Raw genomic sequence first — 23,583 nt, 5'->3', positions numbered from 1 at the left:
TTGACCAGAATATTTACATTTTATTAAATCTTTACAATCAGCAATTATAATAAGTACACAATTATGTACACAGATTATATACACTTTAGCCCAGACTTTTACATCACAGTACATAGTTGCCCTTAGAAATATTGTATACATTTACCACCAGACAGTAAAACCCAACAATAGTGTTACAGCACCTGTTATTAGACATCTTTCGTAAGAAAATATACGGCTGTAAATTGGGCTGGCTAAAAAAAAATCTTATAAAATCTGAACATACAATATTTCATTCACAGAATGTTGTTTTTGTTTGTTTTTTTTCCTATGTTCTGAGTGATGCCTTTTGCATAAGATGGCCCATTTTCAACTTCTCAACATACTCATGACTGATGCTAACGTCTTCGGGTATGCTGGCAGGAGGAGGAGAAACAAAGCTGGGCTTGTTTTAGAACTTCATTAACAAACAATAAATGTAAACAATTGAGAATATTCCTCTAATATCAAATGAGAAATTAATTGGCTAATCTGAATTACATGGCATGGAGCAAGTGCTAGTTCCATCTCAGATTCCTGAATTCTTCAGTATTCAATACTATACAAATTAACGTACAATACCAGACAAATAATCCATTAGTGATGCACAAACAATATTCCACATGGAGCAGAATTAAAAATTTGGAAAGAACACTTACTTCCCATCTCCAAAAGATTAAAAAAAGATTAATACATTCTTTTTGCTTTTTAAGATGACAGTGACAGGAAATTGAACTACTTTCAGCATGATACGAAAAGGTTTAATACAGCTTATTTCCTCATAGGGAAACAAAGTAAAAATAACCTGAATAAAACTGTCCCCCATCCCCCCCCCGTTTACTCCTCTTTCCCAAAAGGCCAACAACTTTACCCAATTCAGTTCTGTAAACCAAGCATGAACCCCACCTGTGAAACATGGCTATGGCTCTCATGATCATTTCCAAGTGAAACTAAAACGAACTTAAACAACAATGATGAAAATCAATCCAGAAGGAAGGGGGCAACAGTTATCTGAGGTAGGCCACCACCAAACCCATGCTTCAAACCCATACTGAGCTCCAGGATTACGCAGAATCCCTTGAAACAAGAGATGTTTCCTTCCTTAACTGCTTCATCCACATCTGTGATTAACCACAAGCTTGTGGTGGCAAGGAGAAGTTAATCTTTTAGTAAAATTTTACAACTACACCTAAATTTACTGCAGGTTAAAAAAAAAGAGTAAGCTTCAGTTGCAATATTGGCAGTCTTAACATAATGACTGGAGGACCTCTATGCCTATGAAAAATAATTTTATTTTCACCAAAATAACTAATGAGGACATAGTCCACACCGAAGAGCACGAGAGCTCAAGTGCTCCTTTGTGGCACCAAGCACTGGCAGACCGAAGGAGGACCGGCACCAGGTGGTCTCGGTGCCACAGCCGCCTGCCCCGGGCCATGAGGTGTCAAGCCCCAGCACTGCCAGGGGAGCGCTGCGTCTGGCACAGAGCGGGGCTCTGAGTAACAAAGGACACTTAACAGGCTCCCATGGTCAAACTCCCTATATGAAGATACCCACATAAAGAAAAAAAAAAAAACAACAAAACCTCAAAAACCTCAGCTGCTGCAAGCCCTGCTCACTCAGTTCAAGCCTCCATACAGTTCGCTGTGCAAAGGAATAACTACATTTGAAAGCTAATTTATTTTAAAAGGACACTTATTCACTACTCTGCTACTGCTTCATTTCCTCCTCCAAATTACCTCCTACTCTAGTAATTTAAAGTTATTGTTCAATTTACAGATAGTATTCCAGCTGACTGTCATGCTCTCAAAAGGTGCCTGTGCATCTCGAACCTGTTGAAAGCAAGTGTCAAGTATACATGTATACAACATTTGCCTGGGATTTCTCCATTCATACTGTACACGAGTATACATAAATAAATACAGTATGGCTGTACTAATTAACAGTTGCATATTCAGCACGTGTAATTTCACCAACTAAATGAAAGGCGCACTTCAGATTTGGGCATTTTAAAAAAAATCCATTGTAAAGGTTAATATAAACTTCATTTCTAGCCTGGTGCAGCATACAGGCAGTGTTAATTTATTCTTTGATATAAAACAATTCTTTGAGCCATGATTTTCTAACAAGCAGTTTATCTAAATCAACTTAATTAGCTTTTGGCAGTTTCTTTGGACGCAGTCAAAACATCTCAGCTGTTTAAGCATCCCCATTTTTATTTAAATAATGCTTTTCATAATAGGGCTAACAAATTAAGACCCACACTTATCTGTAACAAACTCCCAAAGCCCAGAGTAACACACCAGTCATTCTCACAATTCACACCACTGTACTTTGAACTATGGACCCAACAGCCAGAACTGTTGCACTTCACCACTGGTACTGGCCTCATTGCCTTAAGTATCACACACATCGAAGTTGCATATAAAAATGACAATGAAGTCAAGCTGTTAGAATAAAAACTGTAGAAAAAAAGGAAGTTTTTGTTATAGCTGATCTAATTCTGTTTAGTATCCTTTCAGAGACTATTGCCAGTTTAAACTGTCTCAGGGTAGATTGGTTTTTTCAACCTGGAAGGCCAAAGGAAATGCCTGTACTCAAACATCTGCCCCATCCACCTTACCTCCACCTCAAACATAGCTTTTTTCATAGCACACTTCGAACCCTTACCTGTTAGATCCCAATGAGCAGGGCTGTCTTTGTTTCCCTGATGGAACCTGCTCACAAAGCACACACTGCCTTCAGTTTATAGTTTCGATAGTTGAGAGTAAAGCAGAAGGAAAAACTCCCAAGTCATCTTGGTCATTCTTCATGGTAACAGATGGAAGGAGCGATGAGCAACACTACTGTGTCTCAGTATGATATGTCAGAACAAAATCAAACTGCTTCTACCAGTGTCTTAAAGATAACAACCAGAAATGATTTCACCCGCTGCTAGCGATGAAGGCTTTCAACTGAGTAGAGATCAGTGGAACCGCACCTTCACTCCAACCAGAACAGCAGCTGGCCTATGGCAAGTGCTCCTGCCCAAACCGTTACTGTGGTATGTTAGCCCCACTGCATTTAACTTTTGCTTTCCAGAGGCCAAAGAGGCCATTCCTTGGCACCTGGAAGGCAGAAGATGGGCTCATTCCCTGACGAGCCTCCCAGGGTAACAGCACCACGCAGTGGAGCCATACGAATGCTTCAATTGCACATTCCCATTTTTAAACAGGAAAAAAATCAAAACAAAAGAGTGTGTGCTGGATTTATACGATAATTTCCAGGTGACACCTGGTTGCTCATCACAATACTGAATGTTTTCTAGTTCTCAAATATCAGGGCCTCATTTCTACCCAAAGAGTTCTCCATTTGTTTACTAACAAGTCATTATTACAAGTCATAGTTCATCCTTTTCCATCATTTCAAATGCTTCTATATCTTCATTCCAGTCTGCTAATATGGATTCCATAGGTTGGACTTTATTATCCCAGTTAACTTTGGAGTTTGACTCTGTCTCGGTTTTTTGTTCCTGAGGCTGGTTATCCCCTTGCATACATGCTGGCTCTGGAGTACTAGCCTCATCAGTTCCAGGGGTGTAGGAGTCCTGATCTGAAATGGAAACGCTGTCACTGTCTGCATGAGCAGGAGACAAAGAATCAGGGTCAGTAACATCGGAGCTTTCTCCTTCCGGTTCCTCACTGACCGCTACAACATCCTGAGATGCTGAAGAAGCTTCTTCAGAATTTTGTTTATGTGAATCGTTTTCAGACAGTTTCTGGTCCATATTCTCCATTTCCAAGTCTTTGAGAGGGGAAGAGAAAGAAAAAGGTATTTTGAAAGAAATAGAAAGGTAGCATTTTATCATATAATTCAAAAGCAAGATCACTTCCTTTGACTTTATTACTTAAGGAAGCGCAAATGTTCAGTTGATATGAAAACTTAATGCTACTAAGGAATGTATTTTAAAGAGGGAAGTGAGGGAAAATATTTAATCATTAGAAAGGGCAAGCAGTCTAGTTTTGGTTTCCAAAACCTGAATTGTGATTTCTGGGCCAGTGCTCGTTGCCTAGACTAGCACTTCGTAGTTCCCTTTCAGACTTCAGAAAACACTTCAGCATCTACTGTGTGCGCTGAACTTTAATGATGGGTTTTAAAGCACTCCCAGATCCACCATGATGCCACACGTGAGGAATTGGGAGATGCAGAGTTATATCAGCTTACTAACCTATGAATTAAAGAGAGTCGAAGCCTCCCTCCTCATAGTTCCACTCAAAACACTTGTGTCTAGCACTGATTTAGCTTATAAATTTCCAGCAGCTGTCTGAATTTAACCACACAAATTTCTTGTAACTAGTGTACAAGATGCTATTGTTTCAAGACCTCTAGGGAGTTTAACTGTATATGCCATTTTTAATACAGGATACTTACTGCTATCAATAATGTAGTTTGGAATCGTTTTACCTTTAAAGATTGTTGCTGGGATTCCAAATGAAAGCACAAAGAGGAGGGAAGAAACACACATGCATTACAAATTCTCAAATGCAGAACTATCTTCTGTGTTTATAGTTTGTTAGACCAACTTAACCATATTTACTGACAAGAAGAATTTATAAGCAGCCATGAAAAAATAGTATTGGAGCTTTAAGAATATCACCTTTGCAAATGGGCAGAAAATAAATGCTGTCACTGGTTTACTAGATACACTAACTCTTCACATACTCTGCTCAGATAAAGCAATACTACCAGGAAAGCTTGCAAAAAGGAAAACCTAGAAATTTCTGCCGTACACAAATGTTTTAATTTGATAAGTACTAGCTTGCAATTTTATCGTATTATAAATGGAAAAACTGAAAAGCACCTGAGGTCAGCAACCTTATTTCTTTCACATGATAACCACTTTTCCTTTGACAGGCAAAGCAGTTATAATAGCTGTCTTTCCTTTTGGGTACCAAGAATGTCACTGGGGAGCTACACTTACAATGTAGGACACTGAAAACGCTTGTGCTATTTCTGATGCTACTTCAAAGCATATCATGACAAAAAGGGTTCAAAAGGAATCCAAAGGACTGTATTGTCTCATTATTGTCTCATCAGTTAAACTGACATCTAACTTACGAACAGCATTTCTGGATGTTAATGTTAACTTGGGGGTGCAGGGAGGGAGGCTCTCAAATAATGGCTTTCATATAATAAAACTAATACTAAGGTCAAGCAGAAAACTAACATTACCAAATAACCTTTGCGCCTTTAATATTGCACCTCTGGGTAGCAACAGAAATCACTCTTGGACATTTCACATCATGCCATAGCACAGATAGAAGTTACTCCTGTATAAAAACACCTTTCAACTTACCTCTGTCTTTTGCTTTGTCAGAAAGGAGCACCTCCACTGCCTCGTATTCCCGGATTGCATCCAGTATAATATTTCCTTCCTTGTTGAAGAGGAAGAGCATGGGGATTGTGATATCATCTGTATTCTTTCCATCACCAGCCATTTGGAAGAGAGGAGCTGTGTCACTGCTGCTTCCTTCATTGTCATCTAGCCAGACACACAAAAGAAAAAGCTAGCAAACCATTCTGTTAGATAAACAGACTACAACTTCAAACTTCAGCAGACTTTTTGAGCAGCTTTCTACCGTCCAGTCAGTTAAGGACTGCTTGCAGATAATAGTAAATCAGGTGCAAAAAGAAAAAAAACTTGTGTACTTGTACACCTTACAATTTTTTCATTTACTTTGTACCTTAAGTCTGCCTCAATAGTTACTAGATAGCATTATTCCAATACTCAGTGATCCTTAAAATAACAACTTTACTCTGTAAAACCAGAGACAAATCACCCACCACGCTTTGTTTGGTTACACTTCATGCACAGACATACATAAGCAAAATGTTTCTTTGTCTTCTGAAAGTATAACTTGTGTTAGAATACCATCATTTCAGTGAGCTTAGCAGCTTCTTGTCAGCTTTCCAATATAATCAAATCCGTAAAATACAGGTTACATTTATACAAGTGAATTAAAATCTTATTTACCAATAACAATGCCTCCTATTGCTCCAGCTTTTTGAATGTTTCGTGCTTTTTCAGCAAACATACATTGGCCTCTTTGCATCAAGGCAATTTTTTCTTTCACTGCCTCAGGATTAGTGATCTCCGAACAACCATTATATGGCTTAATCGTCACAACAAATCCTCTCGTCTGTGTGGAAAAACAAAACCAAAACCAAAGCAAGAGAGAATTAGAGCAGTATGTTCAAGCTTGCATAAGATTCCCGAGCATTTTAGTTTTGTTTCTATCAGTTAATATAATGCATTTAGTATCTTCTGTCAGCACAGGTAATCTTTACACCCTGGACCTTGAACCAGCAAAGAATTACCATGTGAAAACCTAATTCTTCTATTCATATTGTGTCTGTACCAGTAAACAGGTCTCTGGAAAATTATCCTCTGTGAACTGGCAGTCTAGGACTTAACTGTTGGGCTGTATCTTGCCCAAAGTCATGCAGTTTTCCTGCTGCTTCTAATATGAACCACTGCCTCTGATATTTTCTTCTTCCATCTAGATACAGGCCTTTATGAAAGCTTACAAACAATAGCCAACTCTAAAAGGGCTTCTGTGAATTCACGGCTGACATAGTAGGAAAACCATCCCTTATCACTGAACACCTCTTGAGAAATGCACCGTGAATTATATGAATTTGTTTCAAAGTCACTATGTATGTATATTAAGTTCTCAGTCATGACTGATGGCTCAAGATCAGAGCATGGGCTACAGACCAATAAGCCACTCATCTAAGAAGACTGTGTTCTGTCTTGCCGCACCCTTGTCATTTTAACCCCTGTAATTAATTAATCACACTACCTAGCTACCCTGAAACAGTATCAATATTACAAAATTTAGGCTTCAGCAATATGGAAAGTAACAGAAAGCTAAGAACAGATCCCAGATACATCTTACACACCCCTGATTTGTGTTTGGATAAATCCATCCCAAATTGCGCTGGTCCTGCAGTCAAGACCACCCTGCCAAAGAATGGATGGGAAACAATCTGAACAGCACGAGGAGGTAGCTGTTGCTCTTTCTGTTGCTGACTGGAGAGTTCAATCATTTCCTGCATGAACCGTAAGCCATCTTCAGCATCAAGTGAACTTGCTGCCTAGAGAGTAAAGAAATAATAAAGTTTCATCTTTAATGTTTGACAAACTTGGAGAAAAAAATGAAGTTAGCTTTGCTTGGGCCACCATTTACATCACATACATTAGTACTTTAATGGTTCAGAATAATGCTCTGTTTTTATATCAGTTTCCTCACAAAACAATACTGTTGGCAAACATTCAATGTTACAAAGATTGTAAGATACAGAGTGGACTGCTCTTGGCACTCATTCACCATTTCAAAAGCGGAATTTAACTTTTTAGCAATTTCACCACACTGTAGACTAAAAATCTGTAAATAATTAGAACTCCTAAATGAATAGAAATATCTCACATTGAGAACTTCGTATTTTCAGATGAGACCCTATTAACTGCATTACTTGGACATGAAAAGCCTCTATCTAATTTAATGGAAGATTAGTTAAAAGTGTTACTGACAAAATACTGACAACATATAAGCTGCTAAATACAGCTGCACATCCACCTCATGCGCTCCCTCCCCTCTCCAGTCACTCTGTCCCTCCTGAACCTCAAAATGCTAAATATCATAACTAGTACAATTTTACTAGAAGTTTTCAAAAGAGGTACTGTTGGGTCTTACTTGCACTGCATGCTGTACTAATTGTACTCTTCCATCTTTGAGATGAATCAAACTGACTCCCATCTTCTTCAGTATCTCCAAATGCTCAGGGTTACTGGCCATGAAATCTCTGGCTCTCAATGGTGGTTTTGGTCCACTTCCCAAACTCTCCTCTCTGACAAAAGATATTAGAAATCAAAGCTTTATAAAAAGAAAAAAGATTATTCTTGAAACATAACTCTCACACAGCTTCCACAGGTTATTCCTACCACCACAAGATAACAATTTTTTGGAATAAAGTTGAGCACACATTTATTTCAACAGAGAACTTCAGCCTTTTTTAGAAGCTGCCTATATTCTTGATGATTTTGTACTGTGACAAAGAACACAAAAATGTTGATAATGTGAACCTATCATATGCTGCCTCTCATTTCTAAGTAGTCTGTGTAATTGTAAGATCGATTCAGAACATTTCCCCTAACAATTGCTACTCAGTCTTTTACTCATGAAGCACAAATATCACAGATGGTCAGAAGGATAAACTTCAATTTCAGACTGACCTAAGCTCTTCAAAATATCTGAAATTATGTACAGCAATATTCTTTTCTTACTACAGAAAAGAGTTGCAGAACTGTTCAAGAAACCACAGGAATTAATTTTACAAATTCAGAAGATGTATTTCCTGTAATATGTGGGCTACAATTTCCATTTGGAGTATATAGCTCATTAAACTCCTTTTGCTATGAAACATTCACCAATTCCTGATGGAAATGAACAAAGCATTACCAATGAGGCCAGACAAAACTAATTTTTCCCACTACAACCTCAAGGTCAAGAAGCTCCAAGTAGACCTCCTATTTCTCCTCCCACGCATAACAGACACTATTCCTGACATTCCTACAGTAACAAAAAAGACAGAAGATATTCATCTTACGCTCTGGAAATACCCCTAGGACAGCTCTTATCCACCACATTTTTCAAAGGTTCACGAATACTCTGAGCAAACATTGGGTCATTTGGGAAAAGGATCTGGGTGTTCGGACAGGTCCAGTCAAAATTACTGTCATCCAGCTCTGTGTATTCTGTAGTCTAAAATGAAAGATACAGATAACTTATTAAAAACTCAGGTTACATTTTTACAATAAAATTAACAAACAGGCCTACCCTAAGTCATCAGTGTGCTCAGGACATGCAGCAGTTGAATGGAATGAATGTCCTACAACCACACAGTTTCCAGAAGTGAGAAATGCATAATTCTTCTGTGCCTCACCACACAATGATAACAAGAAATCAGTGCACCGCAACACCTTTTTAGGCATAAACACATTGTTTGCAATTTGTAATTTGCCCATCTTGCATTCAGTTTCTAGAACTGTTTTGCACAGTTAATTGTCAACCAGCACACAGTATTTCTCAAGTTTGCTCATAACATACCTAGTGTCCCTGTTCCTTCACACGCTTGACAACTTGAGGAAGTAATTACAATTTCTTTGTAATTGCCTTGATGCTGTCTGAAGCAGCTGCAGGTTTTAAGCAATTCTTATTTGAGGTTACTAATAATGTCACATCTTTCCTTTGGGCAAAAAAAATCTACAAAATATTGTAGGAGATCAATTTCATTCATAAAATACCACAATAGCCATACATCGTAAAGTTAAATGCATGTTTATAAAGAATATTATAAAAGGAAAACCAGCGGCTTCCTGAAACTTCATGAACAAAAGATTCTCCTCATCAGTAATTATACTGACTTGTAAGCTTGTGAAGGGGCAAGGCTGTACCTATATATAATTATAATATTCTATATTTTCAGAAAAGATGATAGTTAACATCTGCACAAATCACTGTTTTATTACGTGAAATCATGTGGAGCGTGTGCACAGTGGAAAAAGTGGAGCCATATTTAGTCTCCACTTTGTTTCTTTGCACTGTTTGCAAATAACACATTGAATAACTGGCAAGTTAATTTTGCCACCTATAAAAATTAAGGTAGTATTTACTTACGTAAAAAACAACGCTGTTTACAATGTATTAGCTAATAAAAACATTTATTTAAAGGCTCCCAAAAATTATAAAAAAACTAAAAGGCTATTAGCTTACTTGAATCAACACTTTCAAGTATCTTTGCTTTTGGTGTGACCAATGGTAGTCACGTCACTTCAGAAAGGTCTACAGTACATTGCGTGTTCCAGCACAGTACAGTACGACCTTTCCTGTTTACAAGAATAAATACAAACAGGATGTTGGCTTGCTACTACCAACTATCTCATAGACATTTCAGCTCACTGTGTTTACATTAAAAATATGTTTACACACTTTATTTTTCCTATCCATTTTTTCCACATCAGCTGAATTCCATTAAATAGTAACACAGCTTCACAGCCTTTTAGCCCTTTCACAGAGTTGTTGAGGCCAGCAGGGACCCCTAGGTCTATTTCTGCAGCACTACCTTCCAGCTTAGTGGCCACAGCATGTCCTGGTACCTAGGGCTGTTCCTCCCCAGGTGCAGGACACTGCAGTTCTCCTTGCTGAACTTCAGAAGGTTCTTGACAGCCCACCTTTCCAGCCTGTTATGGTCCCTCTGGATGGCAGCACAGCCCCTGGTGAGTCAGACACTCTCCCCAGTTTCACATCATCTGCAGGTTTGCTGAGGATGCACCCCAACCATCATCCAGATCATTAATGAAAACGTTCAACGGGACTGGACCCACAGTGTACTCTGCTTGCACTGACCTCCAACTAGACTGTACCACCCCCCAGGTCCAGCCACTCAGACAATTTTTGATCCTGGTCTGCTTAGCTAGCCCATACTTCAACAGCTTCTCTATGAGGATCTTATGGGGGACAGTATCAAAGGCCTTACTGAAGTCCAGGAAAACAATACCCACTGCTCTCTCCTCAGGCTGGTGATTTCAGCCTGACCCTCATCAGATTGATGATTTCATTATAAAAGCTTATAAGGTTGGTCAAGCATGACTTCCTTCCTCTTGGTGAATCCATGCTGGCTCCCAAGAATTTTTTCCTTCATGTGCCTGGAAATAGTTTCCAGGATGAGCTGTTTTATCACCTCCTCAGGGTTCAAAGTGAGGCTGATCATGATCAGCCTGGGTCCTCCTTCCTGCCCCTCTGGAAGACAAGAGTGACAATTGCTTTCCTCCAGTCTTTGTGCAGTTTTCCCAGTTGCCAGGATCAATCCAAGATTATACAGAGTGGCCTTGCAATCACAACTACCAGCTCCCTCAGTGCTCATGGGTACATCCCATCAGGGCCCATGAACTTTATGAATGTTCAGTTTGCTTAAGAATTCCCCGACCTGATCCTCTCCCACCAAGGGTACATTTCATGCATGTTGTCAACAACATACTAAACGGAAACTTTCTTAGATTTGCGTTAAGCACATTTGTAATTCAGACTTAACAAAGCTTAAGATAATTACATTCAAATAAATTATTCTATCCTTTTCTTTGGCTTTTTACTGAACATTTGATATTCTCAAGAAGACTACATAATTAGGCGAGCACTTCATGAAAGCATCACCTGTGAGAATCTTGAGCATCTCAGAAGTAATCACCTTCTCATATTGGGAATGAAAATTATATAAAACAATCTTTAAAAACCTTTGAAGAACTTTGTGCATAATTTGAAAAACGCTAATCACACCAGCGACAAAAAAGCAGCAAAAAAAACCAGTTACATCACAGGTGTTGAAAAAGTTTGGTAATATATGCTGTCCCTTTTAAATCCATTTGCAATTCCTTCACAATCCCTGTTTCCTAAACTCAAAGACAAGAGATGATATTCAAGAAAAAGAACACTTCAAAGAGTGCAGGATATCCACCATCAGGAAACAAACAAAATCAACCTCATGACACTTATTTATAAATAAACTATACCACATTATTGAACATAAATAAGAGAAGTGTTTCTATGCTTCAAGACACAGCTGTAGTAACATAAGGTATTTTGGAAGGTGAAGATAATTTATAAACACATTTATAGTCCTAAATTTACATAACAGATGCATATCACACAAACTAGAACAATTAAACATCTCAAAAGCTATAACTATCTTGTCAAATTAACCTTGCAGAAGTCTCAAGAATCTTTGAAAATCTGCAAAGGGTCTGTGTAGTAAAATAAGCAACAAAAAGACTTAAGAATGTTGTTGTAAATGTTGTAGAAAAATAAGAGAAAATAAATGTGAAGATAAAAATATCAAAGCATGTGATTTTAAGATTTATACAACCCGAGACAGAGAATGATTCTTTTTAAATATCGCTAATAGCCACAACTTTTTTCTCAAGACTGAGTGATGCAGTATCTGATTACGGAAACATTCAGATGCATGTGACTGTCACTGTTAATATGATGAAATGGTTCAGACAAAACAGACTGTCAAAACTAGCATACTATGAACTATGATTTTTCTTCCACTTCCTCTCAGAAAAGGAACTGATCTTCAGCACCAATAAACCTGAGGTTACTTACTGTATTTTTTTTAGAGATGGTTTGGTTTGTAGTGGAAAGCCAAAGTGGTAATAGATGAGCTTCTGTAGTGAATATATAATCTTCTATGTCAAAAATCATGTCTTCCTTATCAGCAAACAGCAGGTAAAGGTATTTAAACATTTCAGCCAGAAAGAAAGAGTCCATTCTATGGAAAAAAACAGATGCCCTTTAAGATACACATTGTTCTAAAATGTCAGTAAAAGAAATACTCATATTGCTCCATCTCTGAAGTCTTCATGACTATTGTTATTGATCTTTATGTTTGGAACGAAGCAATTCAGCATATTCAATACAAAGCAGCATTACACTAAAACAAATTCTATTTTATTTTAATTTTTGAAACTTCTAGATTTGAAGTATATTTTGTTTGAAAGTAATTAATCTATTGCTCTGAATCTAATGAAAGTGTGCTATAAAATTAAAGGTTATTAAACTAAAAATATTCTTATGTAAAACAATCTGTAAAAATATGGAAATAGTTTACAGACTATGACAAGTATTGATAATTTCAGAACTGGTTACCAACCTTAAGACAGACAGCTACTCAAAAGTCTTATTCAATTCAATCTCATCAACAGGGTAAATAGACTTCTTTTCCCCATACAATTTCATAGAAAAAAAATACTGCAAAAGCTTTCACCTGTCTTCATGGCTTCCTGTACGAACGTCCTTCATTGCAGCAAACCCACAAGGTACTCTTGCATACTTGTTTAAGTTTTCAATTAGTGTTTTTCCTACTTCTAGATAATAAGGGTCTCCAGTAGCCTATTAAAAAAAAAAAAAACAACAAAAAACAACCTTCAGGCATACACAGACTTCACAATTAGCTGCTTTAATTGCTCTGTTGTAATATATTGTTTTCGTACCTTCTTAGATACCAGTAAGGCCTAATTTATCAATAGGAGCTAACCAGTCACAAATAGGACCTCTGAGGTACAACACTGTCACCTTTTGCAGAAACACAGACAAGCACATGAAAGTATTTACAGACACCAAGACATTTGGTGTTACTCTGCAAGGTACAAGTAGCTTTTGTTCTTAAGTCTCTACAAGATCTAAGAGATCATCAAATCCTAAATATCTTTAAAAATACGGGCTTTTGTCATTTAATGACTTTTTTTTTTTAATGCTAGGCATATAAAATTCCTAGAACAATTTTTAATACTAATAATACTTCTGTCCTGTCTATATACAGAACTGGTTCCAGTAGATAAAATAAGCTGGATAGGCTACTTATTTTGTGTTGGTGTTGTAATTCAGTTACAATTCTAGGTGCAAGAAAAAGCAACCAAAAGAGGAATGAAACTGATCTTACCTTATACAAGAAATAAGTACTTTCAGCAAATTCAGGCCTTAAAGGATGCTGAGCCCAATGAACTCTGAAGTCTGTTGTGAAAGCCTGAGGAAGAAGAGAAAAATCATGCAAGAAAAACAAACATGGGTTTACTTCGAATTCTGTGTTAACCATATTACAACAGCTGAGGTACACCAGTGGAGGACTGATGCCCAACGCCAATCTTAGGAGGCCACAAGAACCTCCTTTTAGTTAGTTCACTTGAGACCAAAACCTAAAACAGTGCTGTAGCACATTTAGTACAAGAAAGATTTAAGCTGTGTCAGCACAGAAGACCTGACATCATCCAGCCGCTTAGAAATGAAGGGAGCCCCGCAGGGCTTTCAGGAGACAAAAGGTCCCAGATGAGAATTCGTGCTCCAGCCCCAGGAGGGAGCACACAGCCACCCATTGCTCCCACCTGCACCAGCACACTGCTACAAGCCATCCACAGTAGCTTGGTGCAGGGTTGCTACAGAGAGACCAACCAGAGCTTCAAGAAATACCATTTCTGCAAACATACATACCACCTGACACTTCCAGTACATTAAATTGTCATCTCAGACTGACAGATTGTAAGCAGCTGTTTGACATAAGAAATACCAGACACCAGAAGTCAGTTATCTAAAAATTTCCTACTCTGTGTATTCACTCTCAACATGTACTGGCAAAAGTCGCTTCTGTGATGACTTACACACACTACTAGTCTCTACTAGGGTTTAAACCAAGTCTTTGCTAAAGGGGATACAATATTGGCTTAAATACCACTAGCAGATCTTTCAAAATCTCCTTTATGAATACAAAGCACTAAAAAACAACACAAAAGCTTAAAGAAGAAAATCATATCATTTCAAAAGTACTCAAAAAATCATTCCAGTGACTGGAGAGCATTTTCTGGTCTGTTTCCACAGTAACGTTAACTAAAATATCCTCTAAAAGAAACAAACTAGCACCAGATGAAAGTCAAAATTACCAAAAGAGTCAGAAGCTCTCTCAAACCTTCTGGGTCATCACAGAATGACATACTTCAACAGGTAAGCAAGATTTTCTGTGCAGAATTAACTCGCTCAAACACTGCATCTGCAGTATCTACATACAAGTTCTTGTTCCTGCGTTCAGGAACATTATACAAGATTTCAGAACATTCTCTGAACAATCAGCCTTCATTTTCCTTCCTTGGGTTAACGAAGATGACTGATTTTTAGCATTAATGCTATTATGTTACTAAGCAGCTACAACCACATGTGTTTATATAAGCTTTGCATATTGAAATAAGTCAAAATCAATTTTGAAAGGCTGAAATATAAAGTCTAAGCAACTTAATTATTATTACTGTGCTAACTACAGCCTAACTGAAGGAAAAATATTTCATATCCCTATTGTCATACATGTAGGACTGTAAACTGCGTAAGAATGCTGTAGAAGTGTGCCTTTGGTTTTAATGACACGTAACCTACTATTTTTTCAAATGTATGTCTGATACTGCTCAATGTAAGGTAAGAATCAATTTACATGATAAAAAAAACCAAACAACTACCTTACCTCAGGAAGAAAGTTATGCTTTTTTATAACCTGATACAGCATTTCATGAGTTTCAATAGCAGGTCGAATATCACCCTTCAACACCTAAAATTCAGTAATAAAATTAACACAAACTTACCACACGTGCAAATAATATTCAAAGTTAGGCACACTTGCTGTGTAAAGCCACACATGAATTTCTACATTCCCAGCAGATACACATTGTATTACCCTATTTCAGAGTACATCACAGATATTTCATAAGAGCTTTTTAAGCAAAATCAGTGGGGTCATTAAGACTGCCTGTGTAGAGAAACAATTACTACCATTTACAGACAGGCGTGGTGGAAACTTCATTTATTTAACCTTAAAGATGTAACTTGCACACAAGCTAGAAAACTTGTCTTTAGATTATTAAAAAGGCAGCTTAATTCAAGTGTTTTCATGACTAGGAGTGAAGGAAGTGAATCATATGAACATACTTTTCTGGATGCAAGTCAACCTGCATCATAGCATATAAATAAAAGGAGCGAATGCAGAAATTCCAAATTAATTTTTTTGAAAACCAGGTTACTAAGCTTGACTTGTCAATTACATATCCAGTCTATTTAACTGCTTATTACTTATAAAAATTAATCTGCAGATGGGTTTTAAGCCTTACCTGCAATCCTGGAAAGAAAGCTAGCAAAGAATCCATCCAGGTCCTAGCATTTAGCATTGGTTTATGAATATGAACATCAAGAAGGAGAGGTGGTTGACTAATGTATCTCATTATGGCATCATAGTGCTGACAAATAAAATAAATTTGTTATTTTTCTGTTATCAATTATGTTTTACGTGACAGATTTAGATCACAAGCCTATGGCATTCTATTTCAATGGAAGAACCAGTACTTCCCACCCAATTGTTACTGCATTTTGCAATACAGAGTAGTTTCTAGCTTGGCAAACCAAAAGGGTACCAGCTATTGCAATGCTCCACAGTACTGTACATGCTATACAAGTCACATTTTCCAAGTAACACACATACAAAGGTATACTCAAAAGCCATGAGTATACTCAACAAGCAACTATCACAGTTAAAGATTCAGTCTGAACATCTGTACCGTAAGTGCACGCTAAGCAAAGCTGAAATTGCTTTCTCTGAATAAAAGAGAATTCTAAGGCAAGTACAACTCAGGAGGAGAAGAGGAAAAGTAGGCTTAAAAAAAAAAAAACAAACCTAAAGCAACTGGACTTAATTACTGAAAACAATTTAAGAACCTCTAGCTCATTTGACAGCTTTCTGATTTCTAATCCTATTCTTTTCAAGATAGCTGTCTTGTTTTCAGACGCAGAGAAGGTAAATCATGAGCATGAGCCAAAACAATAGGAAGCACAGTTAACAGATATAATTGAAGATAAATATAATAATGGTGGCTTTAAAAGGTGAGCATATATAAAATAAGCATTACACCAAGTTTTGCAATAGGCCTTTAGCTACTGATTTTATCCAATTTAAGTACTGTGTACGATATAAAAGTCATGCTATATAAATCATTTTATAAAAATTTTTATTGGACATTCCTATTTTCAAAAGAAATAATAATCTTTTATGAAAGAATAACAATGCTGACAAAATTACTTAGTAATCTTACAAAATAATGTAATCTAATCTTCAGTTTGTATGTATACATAAATGTATACTAGGCCTTGGAATCTGCAAATGCAATGCAATATCCAGAACATGATTTTCAGCTCTCCATTGCTTCAGGACAGTTCTTAATGAGAAGCTCTTTTGTTGTTTTTCAGAAATCTTTGCAGCACTACACTCTCAAGGTGATCTTGAATTACAGTTCTCTACTAGAAACACGGTAAAAGGTCCAGGAGAAGATTCCAGCCTGCACTGGATGGGGTTAAAATAGCTGCTGATGTGATAGTTCACCCAAGTTTAGCAAAAATTTGTATCAAAAAGAACTTGCATTGCAGACATCCAAAATCTCAGATTCTGCTAAAGATCTCTGCCTAAACTTCACAGGCTAACAACTGACTGACAATACAATTAGTCCTACATTAGTCTTACAGGAGGAAGAAATCCGAGCAAGGTGTTAACTTACTGTGTTAAATCTTTCCAGGAAACTGTCATCTCCCAGCAAGACATAGGCTTTTAATAAATATTCATAATATGAATCTATTCCTGCTCCAACTCCACTATCTAGAAACAACAGAAAATGAAAAGGTGTTTTTTAGTTTAAGTAACTACATAGGTGTTTTCACATGACTTCATTTTGATTTCAAAGGCTCTTTCAGTAAAAGGAAAAACGGGCTCTAACTAGAATTAAAGCACAGATGGATGCAGATACACAATACTGTTCAGCTATACTAAAAGTTTTGCAATATCAATGCACATAATATGAACAAACATGCATCTAAGCCAGCTGCACTTTTCTCATATGAAAATATTCCTACTGACAGCCATATACAAACACAGTCTTATTTATATTTTCACTTTGTATTTATAGTAGAATCTCTCAGAATTTATCCCAAGGCATTCCACTCTTGGTATTAAAGTGATTCAGAGAATGCTTTCTTTACATTGAAAAATAATAGTTTCTCAACAAAAATACTCTTTTAGAGGAACGCCAGGCTTTGTTTGTTTCTCCAGCTCTCAAGTACGTAATACAACTTGCCTATCCTATTAACATTTTAAAATAGTCTACAGAAAGGCAGAGGGGGAAAGAAACATTAAGATTTTTTCCTTGCCCCAAACCACCTGTAATCACTGATTCTGGAGTCAGAATATCACACACCTTTGCGAACCCAGTCTCCAGTGTGAATATTAATAGTAACGCCCACTAAATTACTACTGCGCTGCCTCTTTTCCCAAATGAAGTCAAGCGCTTTCCGTGCATACTCCTGTAAAAACAAGAAAACTCATTAAAGGAAACTGTAACTCATTAAAGGAAACTATAAAGACTGTTTATTCTTTTGTCTATTAAAATTAAGATGCTATGAAGTAGTTTCATGTCTAACAAAACTGTAAAACTCTGTATTAGATTACACACACTTAAGTAGAAGAATGTTTAGTCCACACTTCACATAAATAATTATTCTACTGCTGATTAGAAAGAGCAGTGCTTGTGTAAGCAACTATTTGCCAGTATGTTCTTAGGAAAGTCATAAACATCCTTCTACATGTTTACTACTGTGAAATGGTGCCTACAGACAGGACAGTGTAACCTCATTCAAAAATATTTCAAGAAACATAATGGCCTTCTAAGCAAAATTATGTCTTTTCAGACATCTCAAGGTGGAGCAGCTACCCCGGTTAATTAGTACACAAATTGTATGCATTCTTTACATACATGCAAAGTAACTTGACCAAAACACTAAACAGAGGCTCAACTTTGCTTTCATGAAATCAAATGCCATATTGAAAGATCAAAAAAAAATTATAATCTGAAAGAGCTTGCTTTATTTAGTATCTTTATATACACACACACACACACATATATATATACACATATATGTGCATATATACTCAAACATTTTCATTCATCTTTCTGTTGTCCTTATACCCCCGGATAGGTGTTGTACAACTTCAGTGGGGCTACACTAATTGAGGGACTTCTGAAAATATACTCTTTAATGTACAGCAGAACAACACGATACTGATAGTTTTATGATTTTCTTTCTTTATAAAAGGGAGTTATAATTGTTTTACTATTTTAATCTTTCCTGCTTTGTGACAAAGAAGATGGAAAAATATGTCATGAAGATCAGGTTTGCCCTAAAAAATTCAAAGTAGAATTCTTACCATATTAAAAACTTTGATATTATCTAATAGCGACTGCTATATATTGTCACTTCTTTGTATTCTTCAACTCACTGAATATCTAAAGAGACTACAAACTAAACTGAGCAAGAGATGCTAAGTAGTAGATAGTAAGTCTCAAAAAATGGCAAAAAATTAAGATCAGTGAGTACACTATCTATACAGGCACTAGGAGACAGTTTTAAGAGTGACAGTGGGGTATTTATTACTACCAGAGATACATGGCAAAATAATTACAAGCATGTTTATTTTCCTTCCTTAAGTTGCATATTGAGGTACAAATAGCTCTTAGACCTCAAGGAAAAGGACCACTTTTCCTTTTTCTAGTCCTGAACCCTCTACCCAAAAACTATGCAAATGATATACTTTAGCTAGTCTTCAATACATTTGTTTACTTCTGCATTACTGAAATTGCTTTGAAACAAAATTGGTTCCTGTATATTCAAAAAAAAAAAAAAAAAAAAGAGGGAATGCTTTTGGAAGAAGCGCACAAACAAATCTGAACATATGCAAACTTCTAATGCAAAATAGTTATTATATACATCCATTCAAAATTATTTTTTCAAAATTGCAGAAAACAAATGAATACCTATTATGAAAACAATGGTAAAAAACAAACCTCAAATATAGATGTTCCTGTGAATCGGCTTAATGCAGCAAATTCAAGGATCAAGGTACCTGCACAAGCTGTACAGGTGTCGGTTTCTGTTCCCGTTCTTGCTTCTGGATGTCTTACACCAAATTTTAAGTTAACCTAGAGAAAAGTAGAGATTATTACCTTTATTTTTACTAGCTGTAAGAATTTATACTCCTGTGTAGAGAAAATTCATACTGCCATCTGTACAGCAACTAGATCATCTATGCTTTTTCCAAGACAGAAAGATCCTCCCCTCCTCAATCAATTCAGTTTTGCTCTGCTTCACCATATACTGTCACCTCAAACATGCATATAAAATTTCCAGAATTACCTACAGCAAAACTAGGACTGGCCCCAAAGCCTGTTGCTTGGTTCACTAGACATTTGAATAAAAAGAATACCACCCCAAAAATAAAATTCTAGCACCTTACTAACCTTCAAACAAGAAACTCAACAACATTGGAAGTGCTCGGGGAAATTAAGCTTTGTAGACATCTCAATATTCCTGGCTCCAGGGAATATACCAGGCAGACGGACCCGCTTTTGTACCAGGCACAACATAGCTTTCTGCACTCTAGAGAGGGCCATCTCACCAGAATTTTGAGAAACACTGAACATTTTGAATTGGACATTTTCAGTAGAGCCTGAGTCTTTAACTCACAGGAAAGTTTCCAATCAAAGCTACATCCCACAGTGTAGCAGGAGTACATAGTGTCAAAGCTACATACTGAATGGATGATATACATAGAATATTTTTCTGTCATTCAGAGAATATGTACCACACTGAATATGACAACAGATTTTATATTAAATTAATATTTTTAGATTACAGCTTTCCAGTTACATTTGCCCTCTTTAAAAAAAATCAGATGTAGACCATGAAGATTAATTAGTTCTGTGCTAAGTTGCATGTGCTTGCAAGTTGATCTTTTACTGAGCGATATGTACCAAAACAAAAATTACTCTCAAATACTTGATAGTGCCTGTAGGAGCAAGAGATCAGCAGACAGTGATTAGACAAGATTTATGCTGTTATTATTTACCCATGACAACATGTATAAGAGTTGGCAGAGACGGAAATGCAGGGATTCAGAGTATCAAAAGCTGTATTTTAAAAATAGTAAGTAGCATGTATTGAAAACAAGAAATTTACAAGTTTCTGTTTTTCAGTACACTTAAATATACAAGTGAAGTCAGAAACTGAGATTAAAATGAAACAACAAAAATTTTCCTTATGGAAATACTTCTCAGTTGCAGAAACCACAGAACTTACTCTTGGATAAGGGAGACCACTAGTGGTGTTAAAAGCAGGTAAAAGCTTGTAGCCTAGTTCCTTCGCCATGTGCAGAAGTTCACCATTGTACCACTGCATATGTTCACCTTTTTCTTTCAGCATAATTGCCACTGAATGCCCACCTAGGAGACCTCTAAACACAAGACAAGATATCCACAGTTCAACAGGTATATCCATCTACCAGCAATGCAAGAATTTCTATCGTGTAAAGGACCATATGCAAATAACTGTGCTATGTTCACATGGCTATAGTTTTCAGAAATGCTTAGCAGATGCAACTCCAACCACAATCAAGATGAGGTGTTGGTAATTTGGAAGCAATTCTTATTGCTTAGGACTCAGCCCCAAGTTACAGACAAATCATGGATTCATAAAGAAAAACAGCTTTCTTGACCAACAAAATTCATTAAGAGAAACAAATAGCACTTCTAAAACTGCATATAAATAGCTTAAAATTAACCTGCTCTGATGCTGCTACGAGCAGGAAGTTGGACTTGAGACCTCCAGAGATACCTTCCAACCTGAAATAATTTACAACTCTTAAGTTTTGAAATATTCTCTCTCTTAAATCAAGTATTGAGCAGTGCAACCTTTAAGACTATTTCCATTAAAAAACACTGCTACCTCAGCACACACAGGCTTTTTTTTTTTAATTACAGATGCTGCATCTGCAGAAGTCAGATGGGGTCAACTTGATTCAGCACCACTGCATCAATTCCTGCCTAGCATTTTAAAACCTTTTTTAGGGCAAATTATGTTGAATTAGGCTAACTGCCAAAGGAACAAATGTTTTTAAATGAGGTGAAATAGCACATGAAGGTACACCTTCAGGATATTGAGCTAAAACGGAGTTTTAAAGAATTTTGAAGACATGAAAGTTACTCACCCAAGGACTCGTATGTTGGTTTCAAAGACAGATACAACTATGTCGTTATCTAAGTTAACATCCTTTATTACTTTTTTTACAGCCTCTTCAAACTCTTTGGTTTTATTTAACACCTGGAATACAAATGTAACCAAACATTTAGGTTCCACCACAGCTAATACAGTCACACTCAGGTGTGGAAGAACATTATTTATTTATTATTTATTTATTTAAAAATAAATAATTCAGTAGATACTAAGAGGTGTTCACTTATATGTCAGCATGTTGCCATGGATTATAATTGAAAAAAAAAAATCTTGCATACATTTTTGTTAAATTATAGCATAAGACAAAGCCACAGTGAAATACAGAAGAAGTGTTCCAGTATTATTCTTGCAATGAATTACGAACACCATCACCACAGCATTTGCAAGTTCTTAGAAGCAATAGCCATTTCCAACAGATGGCTAAAGATTAAAGGTGATGAATGATATATATTTTTTTAAGCAAAAAAGGAATCTAAAAATGTAAGTCTGAACAGCTAAAGATCATTTTTTGTTTTATAAAAGTTTACCAATACATTAAACCTACCACAAGAGTGTCCAAGGTATCAATTAAGGTCAGTGAAAACCTATGAAATAAAATTTAAAACAGATTTATTATAGACCTGTATGTTTCAAAATTAAATCATATAATCATATTTTATAGTAACTAAGACCATGGAAGAAACTGAATTGTCACCAGCTACTGAAAAACTGTGCATGTTTAACATCAAAATTAATATCCTGCTGATACTTAGTTTCTTTCCTTTTAGTGACCAGAATGGTTGAAACAAAACTATGATTATAAAGATTCTTTTATTTACTGCAAAACTTTTAAAGGTATTGTAAGCAAATTAAGTTTTTATTTCTCGTCTCCAATCAAATGTACTGAGAAGAGACCCAACGTAACATTCAACTCTCAACTCCCCACGCCGCTTTTTTTTAAATGAAGAATGTTGACTTATTAAACGCAATAATAGAGTTTATTTACTTAGGAAAATCAAAAAGCCAGACCAAGCTAAATTTCTCCTATCAGAAATTGTTCCAAATATGTATTTCAGGAAAAGCTGCAATTTATTGCAATCAAATTCAGTGTTACAACTAACTGGAGAAAGAATAAAGGAAGTGCTGTTATTTTGTTATGAAACTTCCACATGTGATGTAATGGAACAGGAAAAGGTACAAAATGGAGCAGCAAGGGCTCTTCTGTGGGATAAATACCTACACATGTCATTAGAAGACAACACCTGGTGCCCAGCTACAGTTGGATGCATACAGTTTGAACAGTAGTATTGCAGTAAGGGTTGTCCCAATATCCTTCTCTACGACCATTTTAGTGCATACTAAGATGGATGAGCACTTGGCATAACCCAATAAAAGCGCTCTTACGTTAAGTAACTTGTAACATGCGTGGAAAAGAATATGCACAGTAAGAAGCACTAAAGGTGAAAACTTCGGAAACAATCACAACTGCCTATTGAAGAACACGTGTAATGAACTTAAGCACAGTGCCTCAAATTTTGGGTACTGTAGGCAACACGACTGTCCATGAGGATAATTAGCATTGCAGCTAAGTGGTCATATACTGTCACTTTTTAAATTTAATTCATAAAGATATAATGGCATTGCATGGGTGTCATTCTACAAGAGAAGGAGACTAACTAGTGGGCTATGCATAGCTGAGTAACAAATATGGAACTTTTTCCACAAAAAAAAGGGTAAAATTGTGTATTACACAGCTGTAGAGAAGCCTGCTGTATAGGTACACTCCCCAGCCCTACAGCAAAGTACAACTGACCTAGCTGTCTCATCCTGTGATTTATTTTTTTAAACTACA

At 36.5% G+C, this 23,583-nt stretch overlaps 1 protein-coding gene across 2 annotated transcripts in view; it reads right to left on the bottom strand.

Annotated features, from left to right (window-relative positions):
- Positions 1–23,583, bottom strand: part of LOC101793431 (ER degradation-enhancing alpha-mannosidase-like protein 3) — a 31,158-nt gene continuing 7,575 nt past the window's right edge. Inside the window, exons 4-21 of one of the 2 annotated variants that reach the window (XM_027463649.3) lie at positions 22,297–22,336; positions 21,727–21,839; positions 20,820–20,973; positions 19,529–19,663; positions 17,885–17,990; positions 17,192–17,289; positions 15,758–15,883; positions 15,118–15,201; positions 13,558–13,641; positions 12,883–13,007; positions 12,222–12,387; positions 8,668–8,822; positions 7,755–7,908; positions 6,961–7,155; positions 6,032–6,197; positions 5,354–5,539; positions 4,429–4,476; positions 1–3,801 (exon numbers count right to left, since the gene is read on the bottom strand). In XM_027463649.3, the coding sequence (XP_027319450.1) occupies positions 3,398–3,801; positions 4,429–4,476; positions 5,354–5,539; positions 6,032–6,197; positions 6,961–7,155; positions 7,755–7,908; positions 8,668–8,822; positions 12,222–12,387; positions 12,883–13,007; positions 13,558–13,641; positions 15,118–15,201; positions 15,758–15,883; positions 17,192–17,289; positions 17,885–17,990; positions 19,529–19,663; positions 20,820–20,973; positions 21,727–21,839; positions 22,297–22,336 (2,539 nt within the window). In that variant the 3' untranslated portion in view covers positions 1–3,397. The remainder of the gene's footprint in view (positions 3,802–4,428; positions 4,477–5,353; positions 5,540–6,031; positions 6,198–6,960; positions 7,156–7,754; positions 7,909–8,667; positions 8,823–12,221; positions 12,388–12,882; positions 13,008–13,557; positions 13,642–15,117; positions 15,202–15,757; positions 15,884–17,191; positions 17,290–17,884; positions 17,991–19,528; positions 19,664–20,819; positions 20,974–21,726; positions 21,840–22,296; positions 22,337–23,583) is intronic. The other variant, XM_027463651.3, reaches the window with a different exon arrangement.

Source organism: Anas platyrhynchos, chromosome 8 (assembly GCF_047663525.1).
Source record: "Anas platyrhynchos isolate ZD024472 breed Pekin duck chromosome 8, IASCAAS_PekinDuck_T2T, whole genome shotgun sequence".
In the NCBI taxonomy this organism is placed as follows: domain Eukaryota; kingdom Metazoa; phylum Chordata; class Aves; order Anseriformes; family Anatidae; genus Anas; species Anas platyrhynchos.
This window is presented reverse-complemented; position numbering and strand designations above follow the sequence as displayed.